We start from the raw sequence: 27,477 nt of genomic DNA, 5'->3' as shown, positions 1-27,477 counted from the left end.
GGCTAACTTGCTTAGATTTGGATAGTGTTTCTGTGGTGCAGATGTGGAGAGAACTTTGGCCCTCTATATGATGTAGAATTACAACTCACCACTGTCCATGCTTGCTGCGGCTGATGGGACTTACTGTTCAACAGCATCTGGAGAACCTACTCCTGCTTTGATGAGGTAAAATGAAAACCCAGGCAAGGGTGAACTTAGTTGGACACTGTGCAGAGAGAAGAACAGCACAATCCCTGTTTAATTCAGTGGTGCTTATTCTTAGCCCAAGTATGCAGTTGTAACCCCACTTAGCTGTGAGTAAGTCCTGTTGAATTCAATCGGGCTTCTGAGTAGGCAAGGGTAGGACTGCACTGCTATTATCTCTTTGCACTGTACTACCTATGTCCCAGGGAGAGAAGCGTGTGTCAAATTCCAGAAAAGGAAGGAAATGCTGCAAGTATCTGAGCATTGCACAAACATGTGAGACATCTGACATTTCTCGCTAAAAGATGCTTAGAAAAAAAACAACAGGTCCTTACTTGCGAAGCTGGACCCTGTTACTCTAGCATACAGACAGGATATTCTCTTTTCTGTTTATTAGAAATTTTACAAGAGATACAAAATGCATTAAATTGTTCCAGATACAGCTTTGAAAAGCCTTCCTTCGTATTGTCCTGTTCTCTACACCTACCCTGATTCCCAGCACTCACAGTATATTTTGAAATGTTCCTGCTGCTAACACAGAAGAATATTAAATAATAGAACACACAGAGAGAGAATAAAAATGGTTGCTTTACAGGGTTAAAAAAAACAAACTAGTACAATATGCTGGTCCCCAGTTATCTTACCTTACAGTAATCAGAAGAGCACTTTGAATGCTGTTGGCACTTATGCTCATTAACACGCACATATAAAAAGGACATTTCACTAAAATATATTGGCAGTTGCATCTGCTTTTGCATGCCTCCATGGTAATTTTCTCCCAAGTGCTGTGACTTTATGTCTTGAGCTTGGTTTCTAAAGAGCATGTGGGACAGGCTTGGAATTATTGGCACTGTATGCTAAACACATGCCCTCCCATGTGCTGCTGCTGGTGTGCTTCCATAAGATTTGGCTGGTCACCATGGAAGACAAAAAGCTGGACTAGATGGCAGTTTTGTCTGATGCATTTTTCATGATCCAGCAAGTGAGAGAAATAACTTGCTAATGTGGTTTTCCCTGCTAGACCAAAGACTGCATACATGTTGAATGCATGCAGATTTCATTGCTGGGTGCACATTCCGACACACAAGTTCCATTTGAATTAGCCAATGTCGATGGAGATGAATCTTTCCATCTGTGCTGCAGTGCACATGGGAACAAACATTCTCAAACACGGTCATGGGTCACTAACAAATCACAGAAGTCTGTGTGGGACCAAAAGTCCACTTATGCTAGAGTACATGGTGTAAATGGCTGAGAAAACAGTCCATGCCAGATGTGTAAGGATGAACATCTTCAGAGGTAACACAATGACCCATGCTATGAGAAGATCCAAGACATTTAAGCTGCAAGTTCATTCATTTGGTGCAGCAGGTGTGTGTGGAAATCACACCATGGAAGTGGAACCTTAGACATCAGCGTATGAGGATCAGCTGTTCGTGAATATGTATGATGGTTTTTAAAGAGGGTTAGACAAATTCATGAAGCATAGGCCTTCAGTAGCCATTAGCCACAATAGCTAAAAGCAGGGTATCCATCTTCAAAGGTCGCATTCTTCTAGTTATCAGATGCTGGGAACAAAGACTGGCATCTCCAACATGCCACCTTTGTAGGTTTTCTTTGGGCATCTGGATGGACTTGATGGGTTTTTGCTTTTAACCAGTACAGAAGTTCTTGCTGTCACAATGACAGGTTTGATGGAGCATTAATTTGAACCAACCTGGGCCTTTGTGGCAAATCTTGCTGAAGAAATAGCTACGGCCTGAATGTGCCTGAGTCACGCTGGCGTGCTTGTCTCCTTATCTGTGACTACAAAAAGAAAAAGAAAAACTTGGTATTAATATAACAGAGACATGAGTTTATCAAACAGGATTTCCCCCCCCCCTTTATAATCTTCATTAAGGTGCTGCTCTTTTTGATTGTTCCCTAATCATCCAACTTGGTAAGCCTGCACTGGCAGGTATCAGAAGTTAACTGGTGGCAGCGGTGCAGACAGTTGGCCTGGTTTGTTTATCACGCTAAACCAAACCATAGCTTAGTGCAAGCATGTGGGTTCCTGGAAGGAAGGTCCATGGCCTCTCTGGACATTCTGCTTCTGGGCTGAGCTGTCAAGTTTTGGCTTAGAGTGACATGCAAACCAGGCTACTGTTTCCGCTATGTGCTGCACAAGTAATAACTGAGCCTAAACATGTGCAACTGCTAGGCTTGTAGCCCTTTCCTCCTGAGTCCTCTGCTGCCGTCACCCATCGCCTCCAGGGCTGAACAGCTATGCCCTCCAAGGTAGCCCCCTCACTTCTGTTGCCCTCCTTCCTCAGTATAGTTATGCCCGGTCACCTCAGTGAGCGGGGCTAGATGCCCACACCCTAGTGCACACTTATAAGCAAACCGTGGCTACAATTCAGCCTGTGGAGCAGGGATTCAGAGCTATTTTCTCCCTTAGGGTTTTGTCCCCCTCCACCAATGAAGCTCGAGGGTGGAGGCTACCAAAGTCGTCTCAGATGCAGTGCAAAAGAACAGCAAATGGAATGGAAAACTGGGTCTGTGCTGCACAGAAGTACCATGACTGCTGCACTGGCTTTTGGATAGGAAAATAGGAAGTTGCCTTACCCTGAATCAGAACGTTGGCCCATCTAGCTAACTCAGCATTGTCTAAACTTTATACTCTCTGACAGTATCTCTCCAGGGTCACAGGGTCACTCCTCTGTGTGGAGAGGCTGGGTATGAAATGATACTGTTTAGGTAAAAGCATGTGCTCTATATCTCTGACTTCCTTAGTTTATATACTTGTTTAAAGGCTAGGGATATCGCTTTCTCTTTTTACATGCATAGTAAGGCCAGTGAGGAAATAAAGGGTTCGGCGTTACACATTTAGAACACGAAATGTTTCCTTTTATCTTAAATGCACCAGCCAAAAGCTCATCTGATCTTGAGGGATAGGCACTTCCTTACCAGTTTCCATTGCAGTATTTTAATCCATTCGTCTGCTTCTACTCCAGTCTTTGCGTAAAGGTAATAGGTTCTCAGTGGGAATACTAAACTGTAAAAAGAAAAATTGTAAAAAGACTTGGTATCACAAACATAAGCAATACTAGCTGCAGCCAACACCCATACTCCATTTTACCAAAGAAGAACTGAAGCTAAAGTTTGGTTTTAGTTTTGGTTTGTTTTATTTTTAAAAAAACCAAAAGTGATCCCATTTTTATTCCAAGTAAGAATTCAAAGCAGCGAACATTAAAAAACTGAACAGAAGGGTCAAACCACCAAAGTAAAACACAGAGCCAGTGGCAAAATAAATAAAACCAGCTGAAAAAGACATTTTCCCTCTGTCACTTCATCAGCATACAGAATTAACTTAGGGTCTTCAGCAGCACTGCTGGCTTTGGCTACATAGACACAACCAGCTTAAAATGTTTCTCTTCTCAATTTGGATCAAAGTTGGATTGCGGGAAAACATGTAAATATGCAGTATATTTCCTAAGAAACTACAGGATAGATACAGATTCTGGATAACGTAGATTCAATATACTGCTTCCCAGACCCACAATGGGAACACACTGGATGCAGAGTAAACAGAGGGTGTACACCAGGCATGGCCAAACTTGGCCCTCCAGTTGTTTTGGGACTACAGTTCCCATCATCCCTGACCACTGGTCCTGTTAGCTAGGGATGATGGGAGTTGTAATCCCCAAACAGCTGGAGGGCCAAGTCTGGCCATGCCTGGTGTACACACAGACTTGAAGGAGAACTGGAGATTTAGAAATATGTCCCTTTCTCATGTGTTAATGCTGGAGGAGGGTATGATTGGTTTTAAAAAAATAGAACATTTTAAAGCATATATATTATTAGCATATTTATCAACAGAATTTTGTAAGGGTACGTGCTTCAGGGCATTATTGAATAGCCAAGGTTTTGCATGCAGAAAACACAACAAATGTGGAACTCAAAGGCTGCCTTGGTTAAGAATAAGCTCATTCATAGACACAAAGGAAGTTGACTTATACCGAGTCAGATCACTGGTCTATCTTGCTCAGCATTATCTGCACTGACTGACAGAAAGCAAGAAGGAAAGAATAAAGTCAAGGAATGGGCAGCTGTCGTGTAAAGCTGTTGAGACACAAGGAAAGCAGGAAAATCACTCCGTGGAGTTCAGAGAAAGGGCTTGTTGATGGGGCTGGTAAATTGGAAGAGTGGGCATTCACTGGGCTCCTGAGAAGACAGCCTAATAAATTTATTGTCTTCATTTGTGATAGTTCACAAGTATTGAAGTAATTTTACAAACACAGTAATTTTCATCTAGGTCTCAGCTTACCAAAAACAATTGACTTTGTCCTGGGAATAGTCGAACTGCACAGCTGAGCATTCTGTTAGGTCGAGCGCTCTGATTGGCTCTGTGGACTTAAAAGTAAGTTATCTTTGAAACAGTCATTCTTCCCCCTCCCCCTGTAATGAGCAGAACCCCCAACTCCCCAAATAAAGATGCCGAGGAATAAGTGAGGCCCTGTCTGCACAAGCACTGTTACCCACATATGTAGTGGCACCCACCTATATAATAAAGAAGCAATGCTTGCGTCATCCATCCACCCACTCCCCATTTTGACTGAACTGACAAGCCAGAAATGACTAAGACTTCCACGGAGTAATGTGAAGCGCGTGGGGACCACTGGGAACCATTAGTGGGAGGGCGTTTGCTTGGCAAAATTTCCTTTGGCCCACACGATTTGGAAGGATCTCAACACTCATGTCCATATGCAACAAACTCAAGGGATCAAAACATGGGTGCCCAAGCGCAACTTGCCAACTCACCGTCTGGTCTTTGTAATATTTCAGCTCATTCCTGTGCAATGTAAACCACCTGGTTTTCCAATTCTGAAAGAATAAAGAGGGTGATATTAGAGGAACTTAGACATTTGAAAAAATACAAGAATGAAAATGGCAACACAGGCATTGAAAATGAGCTCCCTTTCTTCTCTTCTGCTTCAGAACACGTATATAGTACTAACAACCATATACTTCTTGCTGTGCAGATCATATGTATTATTTTATGATTATTACCAGGGCTTCTTTTCAGCCAGAACTCACTGGAACTCAGTTCCGGCACCTCTGAGGTAGGCTCCGTTGCCATTTTAAGAGAACAAGAGATGTTCCTAGTGAATTCCAGCACCTCTTTTTCTAGAAAATAACTATTTTTTAATTAATAAACTATTATTAACTTTGCATTGGCTTTCTACACAGAAGGAAAGGAGAGGCACACAAGTCACTGACATTTCTTACCTTAACTATTCTGCCTTGTTTCGTCAAATATCCTTCTTTTGTGCCTAACTGCAAGGAAAGAGGTAAAGGTTAACCAAAAGGATGGGGGTGAAGGCAGGAACAAGTACACATTAGCCTTGAGCATGGTCATTACACAAGATGGCGAAGCAAAACACAGTAGTAGCTTTTATGACCTCATAACTGTCTGTTCATTTTATCCTTAAAACTGGGTCACTGTGTTCTCTGCCAAAAGTATGGGCCCCTGTCTACACCTGAGGTAAAAACACAAAATAATCATATTGGTTCTGATGAAATGACACCCTCTTGTATCACAGATTAAACCAGGCACTTGTCATATTCTCTGAGGTATTTGCTGTCAAAGGGCACAGAGGGTCAAATTTTAAATAAATCCTAGGGCAATTCAGCATTGTTTGACTTCCAACAATGTGTTCATTGTATATGTGCAGTAACGTGGCACTAAATGCTGAACTAGGCCTCGATGGCTAACAGTATGATGTGTCTCAGATGGTCAAAGACCATTAATGACACAGGCAAGAAAGCAGAAGTGGTTTAAAAAAACCCAAAAAAAAACCCTTCCAGGCAATGACAGCCCTTGTTCTCTACAAAGACTATTATTTATTATTATTATCATTTCACTTTCAATTGTTTCCTCTATGAAGCTTAAGGCAGCATACATGGTCCTTCTCCATTTTTTCCCTCACAACAACCCTGTGAGGTAGGTTACAATGATAGACTCTGACTGAACCAAGGTCACCCCATGAGCTTCATGGCTAAGTGGGAATTTGAACACTGGTCCCACGAGTCCTAGTCTGACACTCTAACAACTACACCACACATAGCCAAGCTCAAATAAATAAAGAATACTGTGCTTTTAGTAGGGTTGCCATATTTTGAAGAGCAAAAAAAGAGGACACATTTGCCAACTTCTACTTTTAACTTTGGATCGCTTTGACAACTCTACCCATGAAAAGGAGGATGTGTCCTGGAAAAAGAGGTCATATGGCAACCCTACTATGCATTATTTATAATACCTCAAGGATCCTAGAATGAAATTATCAGCAGCCTGAGACTGGGATCACTTATTGCACGAATGACTGAGATAAGATTCAAACCAGGAACCCCTGACTCAGTTCACACACCCTAAGGGCCAATCTAAATGCAATGACAAAGAGGCTTTTGCAAATTGCCGTCAGAGGAAAGGGAGAAGAGGTGACTAGATACAATCAGGACCCAGATTGCAGACCTGGAGGAAAACTATAAATCTCCCCCAAGCTGCTGCTGAACAGTGAGTAACACTTAAAAGCAGTGACTCACTGACGGCGCGTTGGGGACAAGGTCAGTTTCCGTTTTTCCGGTCTGCATTGCCGTGTGAACCCGCACAGATTCGTAAATGGAGGGCTCTTCCACCATCTTCGGATATGGGTTCTTCAATATAATCAGGGTACCTAAAAGAAAGTGAAAGCTAAGTGACCTGTACAGAAAAGGAAAACGCAGCCACTACCCTGCAGGAAACACTCAAAAACAAAATGGCAGATGAGCTGGCAGCAGATCAAGCAATAGTTCATAAAAGCCACAGGATCAAGCCAATTGAGAGACCTAAATGAATCATATAGTTTAGTCCCTTACCCTTGACACAGGATATTTATTAGAGTACAGTAGGCACACAACTTAGGGGGTTTGTGTGCAAAGGCAAAATTGAGCAAAGTCAGGAAGACCCACAGAACCAGCCCTGTGTGACTAACCCTTCCTCATTGGGCTCTGGGAAGGGAGTGCGAGGCCTCTGCAAAGCCTTCCAGAAACCTTGATGTGAACCTCGGAAAGAGGTGATTTCATAAGCTGGGTATCACAATGGAAAAGGACTGCCTCCAGTTTGTCGCAAGATGGGCCTCAGCAAGCTGTGGCACAACCAAAGACCTTAGCTCATGGGCAGGTGAGGTCTATGTGTCCCAGCACATCTTGGAGTGCCACACCCTGAGATTACGTGCCACTTCTTTGGTACCTCTTAAAACTTTGTCCCCCTCAAGCAGACCTTCGGCTGGACCAGCCACTGACCTGCCAATGTGGTGCAATCTTCTGTCAGGAAGTTCAGTGGTGGAGGAAGTCTCTCGGGCACCTGGTGTGGCGTGCTGAGGGGCGGGGCGAACTGCCCGGCAGTGCGCGCAACACCCAAAATGGATGCACAGACGGCATGCATGGTGCACAATATGGACGCACAGACAGTACCGCCAGGCCTCAGCCACCCTACAGCTGGGGGAATGGAAGTGGGCGGAAAGTGCGGAGCCTGCAGGCGCCCGAGACACATGGCTCGGGTGCACTGCAGGCCTCACAGTGAGTGCCGCCTGCCATTTTGTCACACCCCCCTCAGGGTGACACCCGGGACAAACCACACCCCGCCTTCCTACGCCCCTGAGGCAGTTTCTCCTCTTAGTCACTGTTATAATGATAGGCAGCAACCACATTACCCTGAGTGTGACCTGCTTCACCTTCCCTGAGGCAACACAAGAGCTCCACAGAATTTTAATTGGGCAAAGGAAGGTTTGAGATTTTTAATCTATTGAGCCGTTTTTTAAATCTCCCAGGCTTCATGGAATTTGGATCGCTTGTGTTATGATCTTGGGAATTATTTAGCTCAAGTGTCAACCTTCTGTTCCTGAGTATTGTTTCACAGAGGCAAGCAAAGTGGAAGTGGTACTGTGAAGTTCAACGCCTGTTTTCCAGCTGGTGGCACTGTCCATTTTAGGCACATGAAAGGAGCTTCACAGAGCTCGCAGAATCTGATTAGGGAGCTGGTAAGCCACTGGGCAAGTCTATCATTCAACACTGGAGATCAGATTCACTGATCTCAGGTGGCATTAACTCCTTAACTGTTAATGAATCTAGCAGATGGCCGGGGAGTTGGTGGTGGGGCAAGGATGGAACAATTGTGTGCAAGGTTAATCAAAAAAGAATTAGGGTGTATAAGTGGGATAGGCATTTATACTGTTGTATTTTTAACAGCTTACAATGGAGGGGAGGGATGAAAGATTTACATTCGGCAGGGAAGTATCATTTTTCTGTTTCTTTTTCTATATATATTTGTTTGCTGAATACACTGAAATGATTGTTCGTTCTATTTATATTGTGGTGACCTATGGCTTTCAGCTGCAAGAAGATCAAATGTATCCATTCTTAAGGAAATCAGCCCTGAGTGCTCACTGGAAGGACAGATCGTGAAGCTGAGGATCCAGTATTTTGGCCACCTCATGAGAAGAGGAAACTCCCTGGAAAAGACCCTGATGTTGGGAAAGATGGAGGGCACAAGGAGAAGGGAACGACAGAGGACGAGATGGTTGGATGGTGTTCTTGAAGCTACCAGCATGAGTTTGACCAAACTGCGGGAGGCAGTGGAGGACAGAAGTGCCTGGCGTGCTCTGGTCCATGGGGTCACGAAAAGTCGGATACGACTAAACGACTAAACAACAACAACAACATGGCTTTCAGCAATAAAGCTTTATTCAGTCATTCAAAAATAAACCAATTACTTTATAATCTAGCTTTTAAAATCAAGCTGAAATAAACGGCTCCAAGATAAAATAATATAGTTCCAAAAGGTCTGGGAGATTAAATGCATTTTCACCTGATGCTAAAAGCATCTTAATGCAAGCACAAGACAAGTTTCATTGGGGAGGGCATTCTATAATCTGGGCACAATCAGCAAAAAGGCCCTCTGCTTAATAGTCATCCACTTCACCCCTTTAGGTAGGGAAAACTGGAGAAGGGCCTTCTATGAAGAACTTAAATGTCCAGGCAAGTATAATAGGGGCTGGTGATCTCTCACCCACCCACAACGGATTGTATCCGAAATAGTCCCAACTGCACAAAGACTTCCACTTGTGCAATTGAACTTACCCTCCTTCTCCTTTCCCTACATAACCCCCAAATCTGCTTGAGATTTGGGGAAAATCTCAGAACAGATTTCCTTCTGTCAATAGAATGACTTAGAAATAGAATGACAATAGAAAATCTCAGAGCAGAATTCCTTCTGTCAATAGAATGACTTTGATGGATACTATGCAAGTCTTTTATTTGACCACTGATATCCCATCTTCCATCCATGGAGCTCAAGGCAGTATCTACAAGATTCCCAGCTGGTCTCTCACCCAGATACAGCCCAGACGCACACCTACAAACAGCAAAGATAATTTCTGCACAAACTTCTTTGATTTTATTTCTGGAAGCAATAAACTTGGGAAGCTTTGAGAAAAGGACTTATATTTGTACAGTACTGTTGATTGTTCTTCCTCTCCAGCAAAGAAAAGAATAAATGACAAGAAGGTGAAATCACTCCTGACACATAGGACTTATGGTGGTCCAGACCATGCAAAGACAGGAAGAGACAGGGCTGAGTAGAGGACTGGAGTAGAGTTGAAGGTAAAGGGACCCCTGACCATTAGGTCCAATCGTGGCCGACTCTGGGGTTGTGGCGCTCATCTCGCTTTATTGGCCAAGGGAGCCGGCGTAAAGCTTCCGGGTCATGTGGCCAGCATGACTAAGCCGCTTCTGGCGAACCAGAGCAGCGCACGGAACACCATTTACCTTCCCACCGGAGTAGTACCTATTTATCTACTTGCACTTTGACGTGCTTTTGAACTGCTAGGTTGGCCGGAGCAGGGACCGAGCAACAGGAGCTCACCCCGTCACGGGGATTCGAACCACCGACCTTCTGATCGGCAAGTCCTAGGCTCTGTGGTTTAACCCACAGCGCCACCCACGTCCCTGGAGTAGAGTTAGGGCATGCTAAAGCAGGCCATTGGTTTGTATATGTTCCACATCCACCAACCTCTCACCAAGCAAAGGAATCCTCAGGTGGATCTTTCTTTAAACCCCAAAATCTGAACAAAACTAATGTGGGCATGTAGGGAGCTGATTCAGAAAAGGATACCCCCCTTCACAAAGGCCACAGGGGCAGGATTCTGTCAAAGTATGAATTAGAGCCCAGGACTGCTCATAGTCCTTGACCAGCTCTGCTTCTTTCAGGTTAGCCAGGTATTTCAGTGCTCTTGAATTTCAGTCCCCATAAATCTTATTTGCCAGCTAATCAGTTGATAATTGGAGCCTTTATTTTCCATCTGGACCAATACCAAGCATTGCAGGGGGGAGAGGCCCTCGGTCACCTCTTGTGTTAAATAACAAACCTATTTAGGAGCTGTTTAACAACAGAGCTCAAGTTTCAGGGCACTGAGTCAGTCGGGGTCAAGTCAACGGGGGTTTAACACTCATGTCAGGAAATAGATATGACACTTCAAAGAGATTAAACCCTTTCTGGCCTGGAAAACGGTGGCTCTTTAAAACTGCACCAACACCAGACCCAGGGGCTGCTCTTGGTTCTCTATTACCCCCTTCATCACTAATCTGATAAGATCTGTTGAAATGTAAATATTAAGTAAGTAGGATAAATTCTTGATCCAAAATGCAATACATACAACAATGCTTGTTAAAAAAAAAAATCAGACTAACTGTTGCATCAGGAATCTACTGGCAGCACAATCCTATACATTGTGAAGTGAACCCCATAAGAAAACCCCATTGATAGGAAGGGAAATAAACCCTATTGATGTCAATGAGATTTGTTCCCAGGCAAATGTGCATAGGGTTGCAGCCTTCAGAAAACATAAGTTTTTGGATGACACAGAGTTGGGTTCAATGGGAGGAGCTGCACTCTGGCTGAAGGAGTCCTTCCCTCAGAGGAACCTTTGGGTCCAACCCATAGAAGCCAAGAGGTGCCAGGGCCTGGGGGGCGGCCTTAACAAAGCACCTGCATGCTGCCATGAGGGAGTGTCTTCATCTGCTGAATGCCCTATAGGGCATGTATTTTTCCACAGCCAGCAGTTTTAAAGTCCCTCTTGTAGACTAGGCTGAGAGGGTTTAACTTCCCCACCCACTTCAGTGCTGTGTCTATTTTATTTTTTCATCTCATTTCATTTCATTTTTGATGCCACCACCGAATCAGTAGGATCTTGGGGGTGCCAGAAAAAATGAATGCTTGACCTGCTTGGACTGCAATTCCCATCAGCCTCAGCTAGAGCAGAGATGGAAAGGGATGGTGGGCATTGCAGTCCAAAATATACCCTGATATACAACATATTGTGTCATATCCTAAAAGAGGGAAGAAGAACAGAACTATTAAAACAAAGGACTATCCAAGTGTATAAAGAGATACTCAGCTCCTACTCAGAATTGAACTCTTGAAATTAATGGACATGACTAACAGAAGTCCATTCATTTCCATAGATCTACTCTTAACTTAGGTCACACACACCCAGGTTAACAAATATAATCTAAAATATTTTTAACAGCTGGATGGATAGATAAGCAAATATAAGTTACCTGTCTCGCTGCCAATTAAAGGCTGATTTGCAAAGTGCATGATCAGGTCTCTCAAGCTTAGAAACTCGTTAAAACCAAACTTGTATGAAGACCCAGTATACTCCACGTGAAAATGTTTCACAGAATCCCTTGCTCTGAAACAAAAATAAGGCTGTTGAAACATGAAATATACATTCTTCTTAGCTCAGGAAGGATAGTAAATTTTATGGAGATATCAAGACACCAGGTGAGGCATCAGAGAAGACAACCCTTTGTATGCATGAGCGGCTTGTTCCTAGTCTGTCTTTACAGCCTCCCTCCATCTGCCCATTGCATCCCACCAATCACAAGAGTTTGTTAGTTGCCCATTTTCAGCAAGTCCAGATTCATTTTCTGTTGTCCCATTATTGTTCCCATGGCATACAGAGCAACCACAGTGGAAAGTAGATGGGGGATAGATGGGGGTAGATAGAAGTGATAGGTATGTGGGCTGGCAGGTAGGTAGGTAGGTAGATGGATGGTATCAATATCACACCAGGCTCTTAAAGCTAGGCAACTCAACAGTGAGCATTCAATGAGGGTGTCAGGCAGATCTCATTTGGGAGTATATTGAATAGTCACATGCCATTACAGTAAAGGCCCTGTCTGTCGTAACCCAGACACCAAATATACAATAGAGATGGGACATCATCATCATATTAACAACAACAACAACCAATAAATTTCTTATACCCTTCCCATCTGACTGGGTTGCCCCAGCCACTCTTGGCAGCTTCCAACAAAAATACAGGAAAAACAGGAGGAGGAGGAGGTGGTGGAAAGGAAGGTCACAACTGTGGATCTCAACAGTATGGGATGACGTAAGGGATAGTGAAGATACTGTACCTTACTGAGAGAGAGTAAAGATCAGCCTTGCCATCACTCTTCCTTAGGAGGTAGCTTCCATCACTGCCATTGGAAAGAAGAAGTGCCTCTGCTGCATGACGAGTCAGACTGTCATGGTACCACCTAATAAAAATCAAAGTTCAGCATCCATTAGCTACTGTATTGTTAGCTATAGTGGTGGTGGGGGGAGAGACTTTTCTGTTAGGAAATTCTCATAAGATCATATTTTGAGGGGGGTAGCTGTGTTACTCTGTTACAGCAAAAGCAACAGAGACTTGAGCAAGATTATTATTATTTATTATGCCATAGGTTTTCATGAGCCAGTGCCCACATCATCAGGCATGGAATGTGATCTGAAATAGACAGATAAATAGATAGATGATAGATAGATAAGGGGAGGAGAACAGGATCTGACTGGGCTGAATCCTGAACTTCACCAACACACACACACACACACACACACACACACACACACACTGTGGTGACTTGGCATCACCATAACATCTAAAGAACTTAAAAAGAAAGCATTGGGAGCACATTCGAAGAGCACTCCTAATTGCTCTTTCCTTTCCTTTGTATGGACAGCTTGTGAGCTGTGTCTGCAGTGAAAGATTCAGCCCCCTTTGTAGTCTCTGCTGCCCTTCATTCCAACCCTCCCCCCTCCAAAAAAAAAAATTATAGGCAAGCATTGGAACACTTGGAATCTCTCACCGCTTGGATAGTGGGCTGTTGTGTAGAAACGTCTACCATATAGACTCTACTGAGCAACTACACAAAGGACATCTAAGGATCACTTTAAAGGAGAAATATGCCAACCACTCCACATATCTACCTGGATGCATCTTCTACCCACTCACCATAAAATCTATCATCTACAGCCAACAAGCCCTACAGTACGATGACATCTGTGTGCCTGACCCATCCAACAGAGACTTCCAACTTCATGATTTATACCAGGGATTTCTTAAACTACAAAACCTGCCTCAATGAAGTGGAGAAGCTGATCAACAAACCCAGACTGGTACCCAGGAATACTGATACTAATAATTTTATTTTTGTATTCATTATTCATCCTCCCCATGAGCCCCAAGAAAATTTATACAAAATAATATGCTTTTCCTGGCACAGAATTTTGAATGTCTGAATGCCCTTTTTTGCAGGCAGTGGAGGAGTAAGCAATTCGATATATAGATACACACAGAGACTTTATGATGCCCCTATCCAATATTGTTCTGTTCGCCCCCCCCACCACCCCATCGGTATGCTTTTCCATGTGCAAAGTTCACTGTCATTCTTATGTCGTTTATTTTAACAGGTGAGTTAGGCTGAAAGAAAGGAATCTGCCAAGGATAGTGTTAAGAATTTGTTCAAGGCATTTTGCTGCCTGAAGCACATCCTGCTATTCACCTCCCCACCCCCACCCCAAGGCAAGCTGTGTGATACCCAAGACTGGCCAAGTAATTTTGGCACCCGAGACAGAAAACCCTACAAGCAACTATCCACCCCACATCTCTTCCTGGCTGTAAAATGACAACAAATACCTAACAACCTGCTACCTTTTCAAGACACCCTAAATCAGCTGCCTGGTGCAGCCACCTTTCTCTCTGCAACATTTGAGCCACTCCTGATTTTACTTATTCATATGTTTTCTTATCTACCCAGTAACTCCAAGGCAGGTTACATCAATGGAATATACAGTTATAAAAAGAGATAAAACTGTTATAATGATAAAACCAGTATTGTGTGGTGATTAGAGTGTTGGCCTAAGACCGGGGAGGTCAGAGTCCAACTCCCCATTCGGCTATGAAGCTTGCTGGGTGACCTTGGGTCAGTGATAGCCATTCAGCCGGTCCTCCCACCCTCCCTCCCAGAGTTGTTGTGAAGATAAAATGGAGAGGAGCAGAACCACGTATGCAACCTTGAGCTCCTTGAAGGAATGGTAGGATACAACTACAATAATAAATAGATAGATAGATAGATAGATAGATAGATAGATAGATAGATAGCAAGGCTTTTTTCCAGCCAGAACTCACTGGACCTCAGGTGAATTCTGGCACCTCTCTCTCAGGTGGGCGCCATTGTCATTATAAGAGAAAAAGGGAGGCGTTCATAGTGAGTTGCAGCACCTCTTTTTCTAGAAAAATAGCACTAGTAATAAGTAAATTTGTTCCAAACCTCGGGTTACATATGCTTCAGGTTACATACGCTTCAGGTTACAGACTCCACTAACCCAGAAATAGTACCTCGTGTTAAGAACTTTGCTTCAGGATGAGAACAGAAATCGTGCTCTGATGGTGCGGCGGCAGCAGGAGGCCCCATTAGCTAAAGTGGTGCTTCAGGTTAAGAACAGTTTCAGGTTAAGAACGGACCTCCGAAACGAATTAAGTACTTAACCTGAGGTACCACTGTAGTATAAACTTGGCAAAAGAGGTGGGATGAATGAAACAAAAATGCTTTACCTGTCGAAGGTCGGGTTAAAGTGCTTTCTGTGCATCCATGTGTAAACCAGTGGTTTCGACTGCACAAGACATTCTCAAACCGTCTTGGCGAGTTTCTAAATCTGCATTTCCTGAAGTCTTTTTTTCCAGGAAGCCATCTTATTGTTACACTTCCCCTTTTGGACAGATGAAGCATGCCAGAAATGCTGCTGTGCTGAGCTACATATATACTTCACACACCCCTCTGCATGCAGCCAACCTCAATCATCTACTACAGATTACATGTAGTAGACATCTAGTGACCAAAAGCTAGGCAGTTAAATGCAAGATGTTTTAGATATAAAACCACTGTAATTGAGCTGTAGAAACAGAAGGAAGAACCAAAGATGCAGTAGTGTTCATAAATATCAATCTTTTGCAGAGGGCATTAGCAATATGAGGGTCACATATTATTATTAATTGTTGTTATTACCACTTCTATTATTACTATTATTATTATTATTGCAGGAAGAGCTTTACAAATATTGGTATTTTATATAGATACATAATATGTGGCCATTGTCCTGTGAAATCTCAGAAGCCAAAGAGGGCCAAGCAGAGTTCCTTACCATTATATATGGTAATGCCCGTGACTTTATCTCAGTTCACACCATAGGGGCCTTTTTCAACCTGGTGCCCCTGAAACCAGCCCCACCCAGCTCCCATTTTTGCTTCATTAACCCAATTCAATATCCCTTAACGTAACGAACTAGGGAGCAAAATCCTACAAACTACAAAATGGGGTTTTTTTAATTTAAATCAATTTTTTTTATTTAAATCAGATTTTTAAAATAAAATGCTTTGGGAGGAAAAATATTTCTAAAGATAGTTTTCTATTTAAGTTACATTATAGTCCAAAGGCTATTCATCAGTAAATAAGGATTTGTTTTAAGTTTTTCATGTGTGCTAAAACTCAGTCTACGTTTTTCAAAACAACAGCAACAATGTTTAACCACATCAGTTGACAAACATGGAAACATATGCTATAATGTTATTGCATTAGTTAAATTAATTGCTTAAATTGTTACTAAGGAAATGATTGTTTTCTCCTTCCAATAAAGTACAGCAGAAAAGTTGTCCAAATATAAACAGTTAACTTATTAAACCTCACAATAATTTCATAATTATCTGTCTATGTATTTCTAATAGTATAACCAAATCAGTAATTTTTGATATAACTGTAAAAACTACTCTGAATATTTATTCCAAAAATGAAACCTTCCTCTGGTTGTAAATATTAAGATTATACCAGCAAGAATGAGTCAGTCCATAAAAAAAAAAAGATTTAAATCAAGTCTTACTGACTAGTGAGAAATCAAATCAAATTCCACCCTGTAGGAAATGCAAAGGGACAACACATTCTGGCAAAAACAAGTGCCCAAAACATATAATGTTGCAGTCATAAGCATATTTATGTGGGAGTAAGCATCAGTGAGAGGGACGCGGGTGGTGCTGTGGGTTAAACCACAAAGCCTAGGACTTGCCGATCAGAAGGTCAGTGGTTTGAATCCCCGCGACGGGGTGAGCTCCCATTGCTCGGTCCCTGCTCCCGCCAACCTAGCAGTTCGAAAGCATGTCAAAGTGCAAGTAGATAAATAGGTACTGCTCCGGCGGGAAGGTAAACGGCGTTTCCGTGCACTGCTCTGGCTCTCCAGAAGGGGCTTAGTCATGCTGGCCACATGACCCGGAAGCTGTACGCCGGCTCCCTTGGTCAATAAAGCGAGATGAGCGCCGCAACCCCAGAGTCAGCCACGACTGGACCTAATGGTCAGGGGTCCCTTTACCTTTAAGCATCAGTGAACACAGTGGAGCTTTGCACTGAATAAACGTGCATTGTCAGGAACATTGCCAGCAGAGTGGTGGCAGTGAACACCTGAGGCTATACATGTGGGACATACACCTGAGTATGTGCATTGGATCACAACCTTATACAATTTGGCACATGCATTTAAATCTATCCAGCTCCTTTGGAGAGGGCAAGCAACTGGGGATCTGCCGAGGCCAAAATTATCAACTGCTTTCACACAGTAACTATGTACAAATTAGACAAACAGATATACATAACCCAAAATAAAATTCAACAAAGGGAAAACAGGAGCAGAATTGGCCAGTTCTCTCTGGACAGCTATTCTGATAAAACAAAGGTCATCCTTCTTTCCAGTACAAATCAGCCACAAAATGCGTTCAACAATACAGTGTTTAATTGCACTTGGCAACTTCACTAAGCCTTATTTGCAGCTTAAAAAGGAAGATCAATGAGGGGTCTGATGCAACTTATTGGGATGAGGTCACATCAACTTACACTCATCCCAGTAAGTTACATCAGGCATCTGACTGGAGAATGCAGTAAGTGTGAGTGTGGCATTGAGGTTGCTAGGAAAGTGAGCCACTTTGCCCCTTTAGAAGGAAAACGCCTGGAAGAAGAGGTTCAAAATAGAAATTGTGTGTCAACAGAGCTGTTCTAAAATACCAGCATAGAACATGGAAGATGGGAACATAGAAAGCTGCCTCATACAGAGTCAGATCATTGGTCCATGCAGCTCTGCACGGTCTATACGGAGTGGCAGTAGCTTGAGTTTCCAACTGGGGACATCCACAATCAGCTACTGTAGACTGAAACAGAACTTCTGCATGCAACGTATGTGTTCTGTCATGGACAAGGCCTATATATACCAGGTCAGAATTATACTCCACCTAGCCAAGTATTGCCTGTCAGTGATGACTCCAGATCTTTGGGCAGGTATTTCCTAAACCCGATCTTTTAAACTGGAGATGCCAGGGACATTCTGGAAGTAAAGCTTGTACCCTACCCCTCTGCACAAGTTGTGATGCTGTGTGGGGAAAACTTAAAGGATTCCCCCTCCCCCAAGCATTCTATGTTCCCCATGGAAAATTTTCCATTGCATAAGTTCATTGGTAACAACGAATGGATGCCAACTGCAGATACGCTATTAGGCAAGCTTGGCAGCTTCCAGGTTTTTTGCTTTGTTTGCTGAATACAAGTAAAAGCACGCCAAGCTAGGTCACCCTTTAAGGCATTAGAAAATTTTCCCAGTGCAAACGGAACATTTTCTGATGCAAATTAGCCTGTTTCCCAGGTCCCGCCAGTGGAAATAAAGACTCATGACACAATTATTAAGGTTAATGGGCTAAATAAGGCCACAACTTTATTGGTTACAGGCGATGAGCAGTATTGGCTTAGGCATTGGTCCTAACCGACTATATCCGGCTTCAGCCCATCTGCTAGAAGTCTAGGAAGGGTTAACCACCAGTAGGGGGAGTCCTGCTGATGCACATCAACTAGGAACTCCCCGGGGTCACCGCTCGGGGGCGTGCCTTAGGCCCTCACCTCCATAGGCTTCGGATAGGGCCACGCCCCCTGGAATCCTTTATCGGACTACCCTTCAATATGTGGGGCAGGTGATGGCGCTTCCTCACTTCTTCAATCTACATAACAATACCAATACCCATGCCTAACCGCCAATACCAAGAAAGTTGTGACATTTGCAACGAGGTAGGCAAAAACCAAGTGGCCGGTGCCAATTTGCCAAGTGGAAAAATTCCTACCAGGCCCCTCAACGGTGACCAACCAAGGTCCATAGCAAGGTCAAGGAACGAAAAACCTTAAAGGGTGGGAGGGTGGAAACAGGAACAGGCAGAGGTGGCAAAAGAGGGAGATCCCCAGCCGCGCCTGCATTAAATAAGGCAGACCACGCCTCCAGAGCCGGCCAATTGGCCGGCCAGGGGATGAAGCGGCCAGGGATTCCCCCAATTGCGCGTGTTGGGGCCGTGACTCCTGCAACCCACCTCCTCTGTAGGGAGGAAGTGGCTAAACCCACATCACTGAAATTGCGTGATCATTTTTGACCAGGATAGATGGGGCAATCCTGGAGAATATTGGGGTCCTTGTGGCAGGGACTCCAGGGCTTAAATCAGAAAATCTGTAGTTTGAGGCTGGTCCTAATGAGCTACCAGTGTCTGTGGTCACATCCATTTAAAGCGCATGACTTCTCCCAAAGAATATTGAGAAGTGTTTGTTAAGGTTGCTAGGAACTGGAACTGTGTGAGGGGTGAACTACAGTTCTTGGAATTCTTTCGAGGAGTCATTGCTTTAAGTTGACGGTGTGTGGGTTCAAGCCTTAGATCCCTTCTGAAGTGTAGACAGAAATAAGACACTCAACTCAACATCTTCCCTGCAAATGGCAGGTATTGTGAAGCTTCTAGATTGTTGACTAGGCAAGAGGAGAAGGCCTCACCAAAGAGTACTTTCTGTATACCAGAGTTTAGCCCGCAAAATCAGGGACCCTGAGCTGGAAAACACACTTCCAGATCTAGATTTGGATATAGCCTTGCCCTGATATTCTGTGGAATTTAATTGTATTTAGAGGAGACATGTGCATGTTAGATTTTGCAACCTTCATAGTTTGAGCAGCCAGATTTCTGTGGTTCATTCAAAAAATGTTAGCATAGGTGGCGCTGTGGTCTAAACCACTGAGCCTCTTGGGCTTACCGATTGGAAGGTCAGCAGTTCAAATCCCCACAACAGAGTGAGCTCCTGTTGCTCTGTCCCAACTCCTGCCAACCTAGCAGTTCGAAAGCATACCAGTATAAGCAGATAAATAGGTACTGCTGTGGCGGGAAGGTAAGCGGTGTTTCTGTGCGCTCTGGTTTCAGTCACAGTGTTCTGTTGCGCCAGAAGCAGTTTGATCATGCTGGCCACATGACCCAGAAAGCTGTCTATGGATAAACACCAGCTCCCTCGGCCTGAAAGCGAGATGAGCCCCACAACCCTATAGTCACCTTTGACTGGACTTAATCGTGCTGGAGGAGACTCTTGAGAGTCCCATGGACGGCAAGAAGATCAAACCTATCCATTCTTAAGGAAATCAGCCCTGAATGCTGACTGGAAGGACAGATCGTGAAGCTGAGGCTCCAATACTTTGGCCACCTCATGAGAAGAGAAGACTCCCCGGAAAAGACCCTGATGTTGGGAAAAATGGAGGGCACAAGGAGAAGGGGATGACAGAGGACGAGATGGTTGGATAGCGTTCTCAAAGCTATCAGCATGAGTTTGACCAAACTGCGAGAGGCAGTGGAAGACAGAAGTGCCTGTCGTGCTCTGGTCCATGGGGTCACGAAGAGTCGGACACAACTAAACGACTAAACAACAACAATCGTCCATGGGTCCTTTACCTAGGTGATAAATATATGGTGTTGAGTTGAACCATTTCTTATGGTTCAGTTCAGTGGGTCCCAAACTTCCCCCTGCCATGGGCTAATGGAAAATAATGGTGGACAACTTGGTGCTTTTTCCCTGCTTGTTGCAGCAATTGCAGTTTCATGAGATTCAGATTGCAATGCAACACAATACAACATAAAAATGAGAAGCAATTAAAATGCAATTAAAAAATCAACATGACTATTCAATGCAATTGATGTGCTATCTCCCATCTTCAACCATAAATCCACAGACATGCCACGGACCACCTGAATTAAGTTCACTGATGGTCCATGGAGCACAGTTTGGGGATCCCTGATCTAGTTGGATGGTGCAATGACAAGAGAAGTAATTGATTGAGGGTAGGCATATCACCAGACTCTATCAAGTATCTTCATTACATATGATACCAGAGACGAATGCTGATCTTAGAGAACCCTCCACATTGACAGTATCTGAGAGTCAGTCAGAGAGCAAAGCCTCATGTTCAAGACTTGGCATATAACTATAGACGATACAATGGAAAGGGAAAGCAGCAGTGCCACTAATTACATGGAAGTAACATGGCACACTTTTAAAATTATTGCTCGTCTCTGAACATATTGCTAAGACCATCTATGACTCATTCTCAGTGTTTACATGTGCTGTTGAAACTGACTTGTGAAATAACGTGTTTGTGGTTGTTCCCTAGAACTTCTCTGGGTTGCATGAGTTGCCTCTGAATATTGGCCAACATCTCTTCACACATACCTCTTAGGTCTCATCAAACAGGACGGTGCCTTAAGCCAATTCAGTTTCATCTCCTTTTCTAGCAATGCTATGTACCTCTTCTGGTTCAGAAATCCCACTCTGATAACCATAAAATCAGAGTATTTTTAGATATATTTTACTCATGACCTTTCCTGGCAATGTATGCATGTGTATATAAACACACACACACACGATTACCAGTCAAAATGTGTCTGTTTTCACCCCTGCATGCTACTCTCACATTGTGCATGACTGTTAAGGTAACCATGTTGTCAGGGGTTCAGGAGCAGAAGCACAGGGAAGAGGGGAGATGGAGAGCGAAGGGGAAGAATCTGAGGGCAGCGTAGGAGAAGATGACAGTGGCCCGAGAGATTCCATGAGCCTCTCCAGCGAATCGGAAGATTCACAGAAGGGGGCGCCGGTGGCCAGGGCAAGGGGGGTCCCAAGGGGGACACCCCAGAAGCAAGGGACCAGCGGGGACTCCCAGAGCAGCAGTTGGAAATCAGGACCAGCTTCCCCACCAGAGCATAGTGGGGGGGGAAGAGTCACAGGTATCGGGAGTAGCGTCTCCCCCAGCAGGGAGAGGAGAGGAGTCAGGGCTGACCACGCCTCCATCGGAGAGTCAGACAACGGAGGGGAGGTCAGATCCGGCCAGTATCCCGGAAGAGGGAAGCAGTGACAGAAGTAGTGTAACGGTCAGGAGGAAGGTCACTGGGTTGGCGCGAGAGGCAAGTTCAAATGTACATGAGCGTGGGACAGCAGAGAATGAGGATTGGGAACCGGGTCCTAAAGCCCGCCGGAGGCAGGGGGAGGAGCTAAGCGACTCAGCGTCTGAGGAGTCCAGAAAGGGGAATGCCCCAGCGGGCAGGAGGACCCAGAGGAGAAGAGAGCAGCGGAAAAGGTGGAGCAGGGCTAGGATCTTAAACTGGTGTAAGAGGGGAGGAGATTCAGACGGGACTTCGCCGATCTAGGGTTTAAGATGTAGGGCTGCGCGCTGCGGCTTTGAAATGGAAATTGAACTTCAATAAAGACTTTTGTACATTACGACAGCCTAGCGTTGGTCCTCTGTGAGCTGGGACCTAGAGGCAGCTCTGACACATGTATTCTACTTTACAGAGGAAAATCCCTCATTTGAAGGTGTCCTCTCTTTGAAGGGCTGCCTAATCAACGTGTGGTTTAAAGATATAAGACCCTAAGAAGAGACGGCAGCAGGGGTCTTGAAGTACAGTGGTACCTCGGGTTAAGTACTTAATTCATTCCGGAAGTCCGTACTTAACCTGAAACTGTTCTTAACCTGAAGCACCACTTTAGCTAATGGCGCCTCCCACTGCTGTCGCGTCACCGGAGCATGATTTCTGTTCTCATCCTGAACCAAAGTTCCTAACCTGAAGCACTATTTCTGGGTTAGCGGAGTCTGTAACCTGAAACATATATAACCTGAAGCATATGTAACCCGAGGTACCACTGTATATTTTATGATGTAAATTGCAGTCAAAAGTGTTCTATACATACATCAGTTACTGAATGATGGGGTGGCAAGGCTAGCATGTGAGCGCTTGTCTGGTATGATTCTAGTTGTTGATTTAGTGGACAATATTTTTTTAAAGCCAGAATCTTAATCTGTGGTGGATGGTCAATTCAACAGACAAAATTAACAAAATATAACCATAGATGGAAAATTAAGCTCCAAATGGCTATCTGCTACTTCACAGGAAAATTGCTGAGGCCAGGAAGATGATTGTCAGCAAGGTTTCATAGAATTGTAGAGTTGGAAGGGACCACGAGGGCCATCTACACCAATCTCCTGCAATGCAGGAATCTTGTACCCAACTTGGAGCTCAATATGTTTAGTGTTTCCTCATTTGGTCAGTTCTGCCATTTCTACCCACTGACCAAAAAGAAACAGAAGTCAGCATAGATGGGAAGTTCAGTCCAAAAGCAGCTGTAGAGATCAACCCTCAGTTAAAGCATTATCAAGAGATACTTGCTGTTCTACAGAAAAGTCACTGAGGCCAATATGATGTCACTGCAGTTTCTAAGAAGATTTTAAAGATTTCCTCATTTTAGAAACAACAGAATAGCCACTTTCAATTCAGCTTAGCAAACTAATGAACATTTGTGTCCAAAAGCAATTGTGCCATGCACCCATGGATATAAATGAAGTCTAAACAGTGAGGCCAGAAGTCCAAAAAAATACAACCTGGGACATTTCTATGCAAAGCTAAGCACAGTAACTGCTTACAGCAGCAATAATTGATGATAACGTAAATCCACCTAGAAAAAACCCCTGGTCTTGATTGAGCCCTAATCTTTATCCTGAGATTCCTTACATTGAATGCATGAAATCCTCTTAACAGCTTGTGAGCTGTTTAAAGATATTTGTTTCTATGAACCATTTAAGTTGACCCTCTGAAGATGGTACGCATACAACACGAGGTGAACACTCTCACAAAGAATTCTGTTTGACACCTTCAAGACTTATGGATTTATTGTTGTGTAAATGTCTGTGGATTAGAGCCCAAGTCTTTTTAGTCATTAAGGTGTCCTAAGACTTCTGTTTCTATTGCCTTTTATGAGAAGGTGTTGGAAATTTCTGTTTTCCAAATTACTTACAAGTGCACCAAGACAACTATGACTGGTGGCTTTACACAAGCAAATACCTGTGATGTTTAATTACATTACCATTATTTGCTTGTGTACATGATATCTCCTTAAAAGCTTTCCCCACACAAACATGTTCAATCCTTCTTTGAAGGCTGGAATAAATATATGGGAAATAAAAGCATTAATAAAATGCTCTCTCAGCTCATACAAAAGACACAAGTGCCCAGACTCATAAATGCCTAATTATATAGTAACTCCCTCTTCATTCCTAAGATCACTTAAATAGAGCCTTTATTTCGCTCTGGCTTTTACAACTCCACATTCCCATAGTATCTCCTGGTTAGCTTTGTTCCTCCAGAAAAATAGAGAGCAATTTCTGCCCCCTGTGTAATAAAGCCAGTCTGCCATTAGTTGAAGCAGGGTTGCAGTGAGATCATAGAATTGTAGAGTTGGAAGGGACCCTGAGGATCATCTAGTCCAACCCTCTACAATGCAGGAAGATGCAGCTGTCCCATATGGGGAATAAACCTGCAACCTTGGCATTATCAGCGCCACGCTCTAACCAATTGGGCTATTCAGATAAAACATAGTCTGTCGCTTCTAAATTCTGGGCTGTTGGTATTAACAGGTGGGATTCAATCACAAACCAACTAGTTCAGGTTGCACAGTTCTAGAGATCTTGTGCAACAAATCTGCTTCCCCGAAAGCTCAGACCTTTTGCAAGAAGGGATGGGGAAATGCACTAGAAAGTGGGAGATAACACTTGTTTTGACACAACATCAAACCTCACAAATAAATCAGGGTGAATGCTTATTAAATAGCCTAATCTCATTAAGTCGCCTAATCTCCTTGCAAACAAATCAGGATGAATGAGGTCTCCTGGAAGCTCCCTCTGTGTCCTTTTATGTATACAACTGAAAATACAGTACAGTGAGAAACCACCTTGCGTTTTTCAACATGGAAAACCAACGTCAGACTCTGCCCCCTGCCCCGCCCCCACAGTTGCTCAAAGAAAACCAAAAGTGTCGTGAATAACTGCTGAATCTTAGGAACTTCTGACCCACAGACTTTTATTCCCTTTCTCTTTTCACAAGAAATCACATAATCACATGCTCATTTATGGCAGAGAGAGAGAGAGAGAGAGAGAGAGAGAGAGAGAGAGAGAGAGACCTTAATGTCTGAGACAGTTCAGCATCTCAGTGAGAACTATATTTTAGTTTTACAAGGCACAATGTGTCTCCTGTACATTTTTCCAGCTGGCTACATGGCAAATGTAACTTACTTAAGATTTGGGACATCAGCACAAGGGAAGTAGATCTGATGGTGAAGAACACACATACACACTGCACCTTTAGGGATACTGTTTGTGTGGCTTTAGCTGTTAGTGCTACACTTCTTTAGGGGTTTATTAATCCAGGCAAACACAAGAAGAGCCCAGCTGCTGAATCGGAACAAAGGTCTAGCTAGTCCAGGGGTCAGCAACCTAAGACCCATGGGCCAGAAGCGGCCCGCGGAGGTCGTTTGACCGGCCAATGAGCCACCCCCAAACTGAGCCACCCGCTTGCGTGCTGCGCTAAACTGGTGCGGCGCAGAGACTTGCTTCCACGGTGCTGGAAATCGCATCTGTGCATGCACAGATGCCCAAAATCATGGGTGGGCATGCTAACACGGGCGCGCAGTCCAGCCCACAGATGTATCTCCGTGGGACCGATCCAGCCCAGGCAAGAGAAACCTTGCTGACCCCTGAGCTAGTCCTATGACAAGACCACAATCAGGACAATTATTATCCCTCACTGTTGCCCCTCAGCAATTGGTATTAAGGGCATTTAGAGGCTGCAGAACATGGGGAGGGGGGAGTGATTTACAGTCACACAGAAATGACTTAATTCAAAATGACAGTCCACATCTCCCCACCATGGTTTGGAGATCAGGAGTGTGCCACAAACTCTCATACCTTCACACCACATCCTACCCTGCTCTTGTGCTAATTTCCCTTTCTCTTCCATAGTTATCGAGAACGATAGTTTAGTGTTCTGTCGCTATCAGGCAAACCATGGTTAAAACAAATAGCCTCCTAACTATACCTATAACTATTGCTGTAGGCAGTCCTGGTTAGCTCAAACCATAGTTATCCTAGATGCAAATGTAACATTAACAGTAGTTATGGCCAACCATGGGGATAGACTATAGCTTGATGGTAGACTACATGCTTTGTATACAGAAGGTTCTAGATTCGACCTTAACATTTCTGGTTAAAATAAATCAGGTAGTCAGCAATATGAAAAACCCTGGAGACCTGTTGACAGAGTACACAATATTTCTCAAAATGGACCAATAGCCGGAAATGGCACAAAGTTGCTCTCTCTGTTCATGGGAGATAAGTATTCACATGGGAGACTTGAAAGCAGAAACCCAAACTATGGACTGGAGATAGGAACAGTGGTTGTTACTCAGCTGTTGAAGGGGATCCAAAAGTTTTCTCAAAGTAGCACATCTCTTGCAGAGAAACTGCATTCTCGCAGCATCAAACGAGAATGTTTTGTCACGTTATCTGAAGCATGTGTGCTTAGCTCTGAATACTTTATATAATTGGTCTGTAGGCTGAATATACAATTAAACCAGCTGACTGAATATTTTGTCACTGAGGGAAAGCAGTATGGGATTCTAGGAGTGTTATCCTGTTGGATAATGCTGCAATATTGCCAATAACCAGTGACACAGCATTATTTCATTTAAAGAACAATTGAGGGACTTCTGTTGAGGCTGAATGCACAGTAATCTGCACTGTAAAAGATGGTTCTTGAAGGAGTTTCAAGTAAATAAGTATCCCTAACTGAACACTTTCTCTCATCCCTTGCCCTTTCATAGAACTGTAGAGTTGGAAGGGACCTCGGGGTCATCTAGTCCAACCCCCGGCAATGCAGGAATCTTTTGCCCAACATGGGGCTTGAACCCATCGCCCCGCAATTAAGAAGGAGGAGGAAGAGGAGGAGGAGTTTGGACTTGATATCCCGCTTTATCACTCCCCTTAAGGAGTCTCAAAGTGGCTAACAATCTCCTTTACCTTCCTCCCCCACAACAAACACTCTGTGAGGGGAGTGGGGCCGAGAGACTCATGCATTTTAAAATTTAAGGCTCAGAGCTTCAACTTCCAGCACAGAAACACACCTGCCCTGTTTACTTCCAAAAGCGGGGAAGGGAGCAAACAGGAGTGTCAGCTTGCAATACAACTCTTCCTGTCCGCCTAGCCTATTGCACGACGATATCATGTGAGCTAGCACTAAAGAAATAAAGCAGACAAGGGTCAGCAGGAAAGGTACCTCTGGTGTCATAACATCAGCTTGATAATGTCAGCAGGCTTTCTCAGCCTTCTCAGAGCTTCCCTGGGAATGGAGGGTTCCTCTGTCTGCTGGAATTACGCACAGCTACTTGTTCTCACCCTAGATTCTGAAGCTCCTCTTCTACATCACTGTGCCCCAAGTGGCGGCGCTGATCCTGCTGGTAGCTCATCCTCCTCTCTTCCATCTCGGCTATGCCCATCCGTAGCACCTGTTGCGGCTCCTCTTCAGGGTACCACTGGCCAGAGGAAGAAAGAGGTGGGAGGCAGGGAACAAATGGGCATCCTTTTGCTTCGGCTTCTGCCTCCCTTCTGTGGACAACAGGAAATCTCTACAACGCAAGCAAGCATGCAAGCAAGCTGTTTCTGCTGCTGCTTGGAGTGAATGAGGAAGTGAAAAATGAGTCCCT

The 27,477-nt window shown here is 44.0% G+C and overlaps 1 protein-coding gene across 2 annotated transcripts; it reads right to left on the bottom strand.

Moving 5' to 3' along the window:
- Positions 1 to 556: 556 nt before the first annotated feature.
- Positions 557 to 27,477, bottom strand: DAPP1 (dual adaptor of phosphotyrosine and 3-phosphoinositides 1). 2 transcript variants are annotated; one of them, XM_079991191.1, is made up of 9 exons: positions 27,170 to 27,477; positions 12,682 to 12,804; positions 11,818 to 11,951; positions 6,766 to 6,896; positions 5,452 to 5,499; positions 4,984 to 5,046; positions 4,490 to 4,566; positions 3,130 to 3,217; positions 557 to 1,989 (listed from the first exon to the last, which is right to left on the bottom strand). In XM_079991191.1, exons 1-9 carry the CDS (start codon positions 27,268 to 27,270, stop codon positions 1,936 to 1,938), a joined length of 819 nt encoding a protein of 272 aa, XP_079847317.1. In that variant the 5' UTR covers positions 27,271 to 27,477; the 3' UTR covers positions 557 to 1,935. The 2 variants fall into 2 exon arrangements, with proteins under 2 accessions (XP_079847317.1, XP_079847316.1); XM_079991190.1 differs by having other exon boundaries at positions 4,490 to 4,575; positions 27,170 to 27,476.

This window comes from Podarcis cretensis, assembly GCF_951804945.1.
Source record: "Podarcis cretensis genome assembly, chromosome: 9".
In the NCBI taxonomy this organism is placed as follows: Eukaryota; Metazoa; Chordata; class Lepidosauria; order Squamata; family Lacertidae; genus Podarcis; species Podarcis cretensis.
Note: the sequence above shows the minus strand (reverse complement) of the source record. Positions and strands in the feature narration are given on the sequence as shown.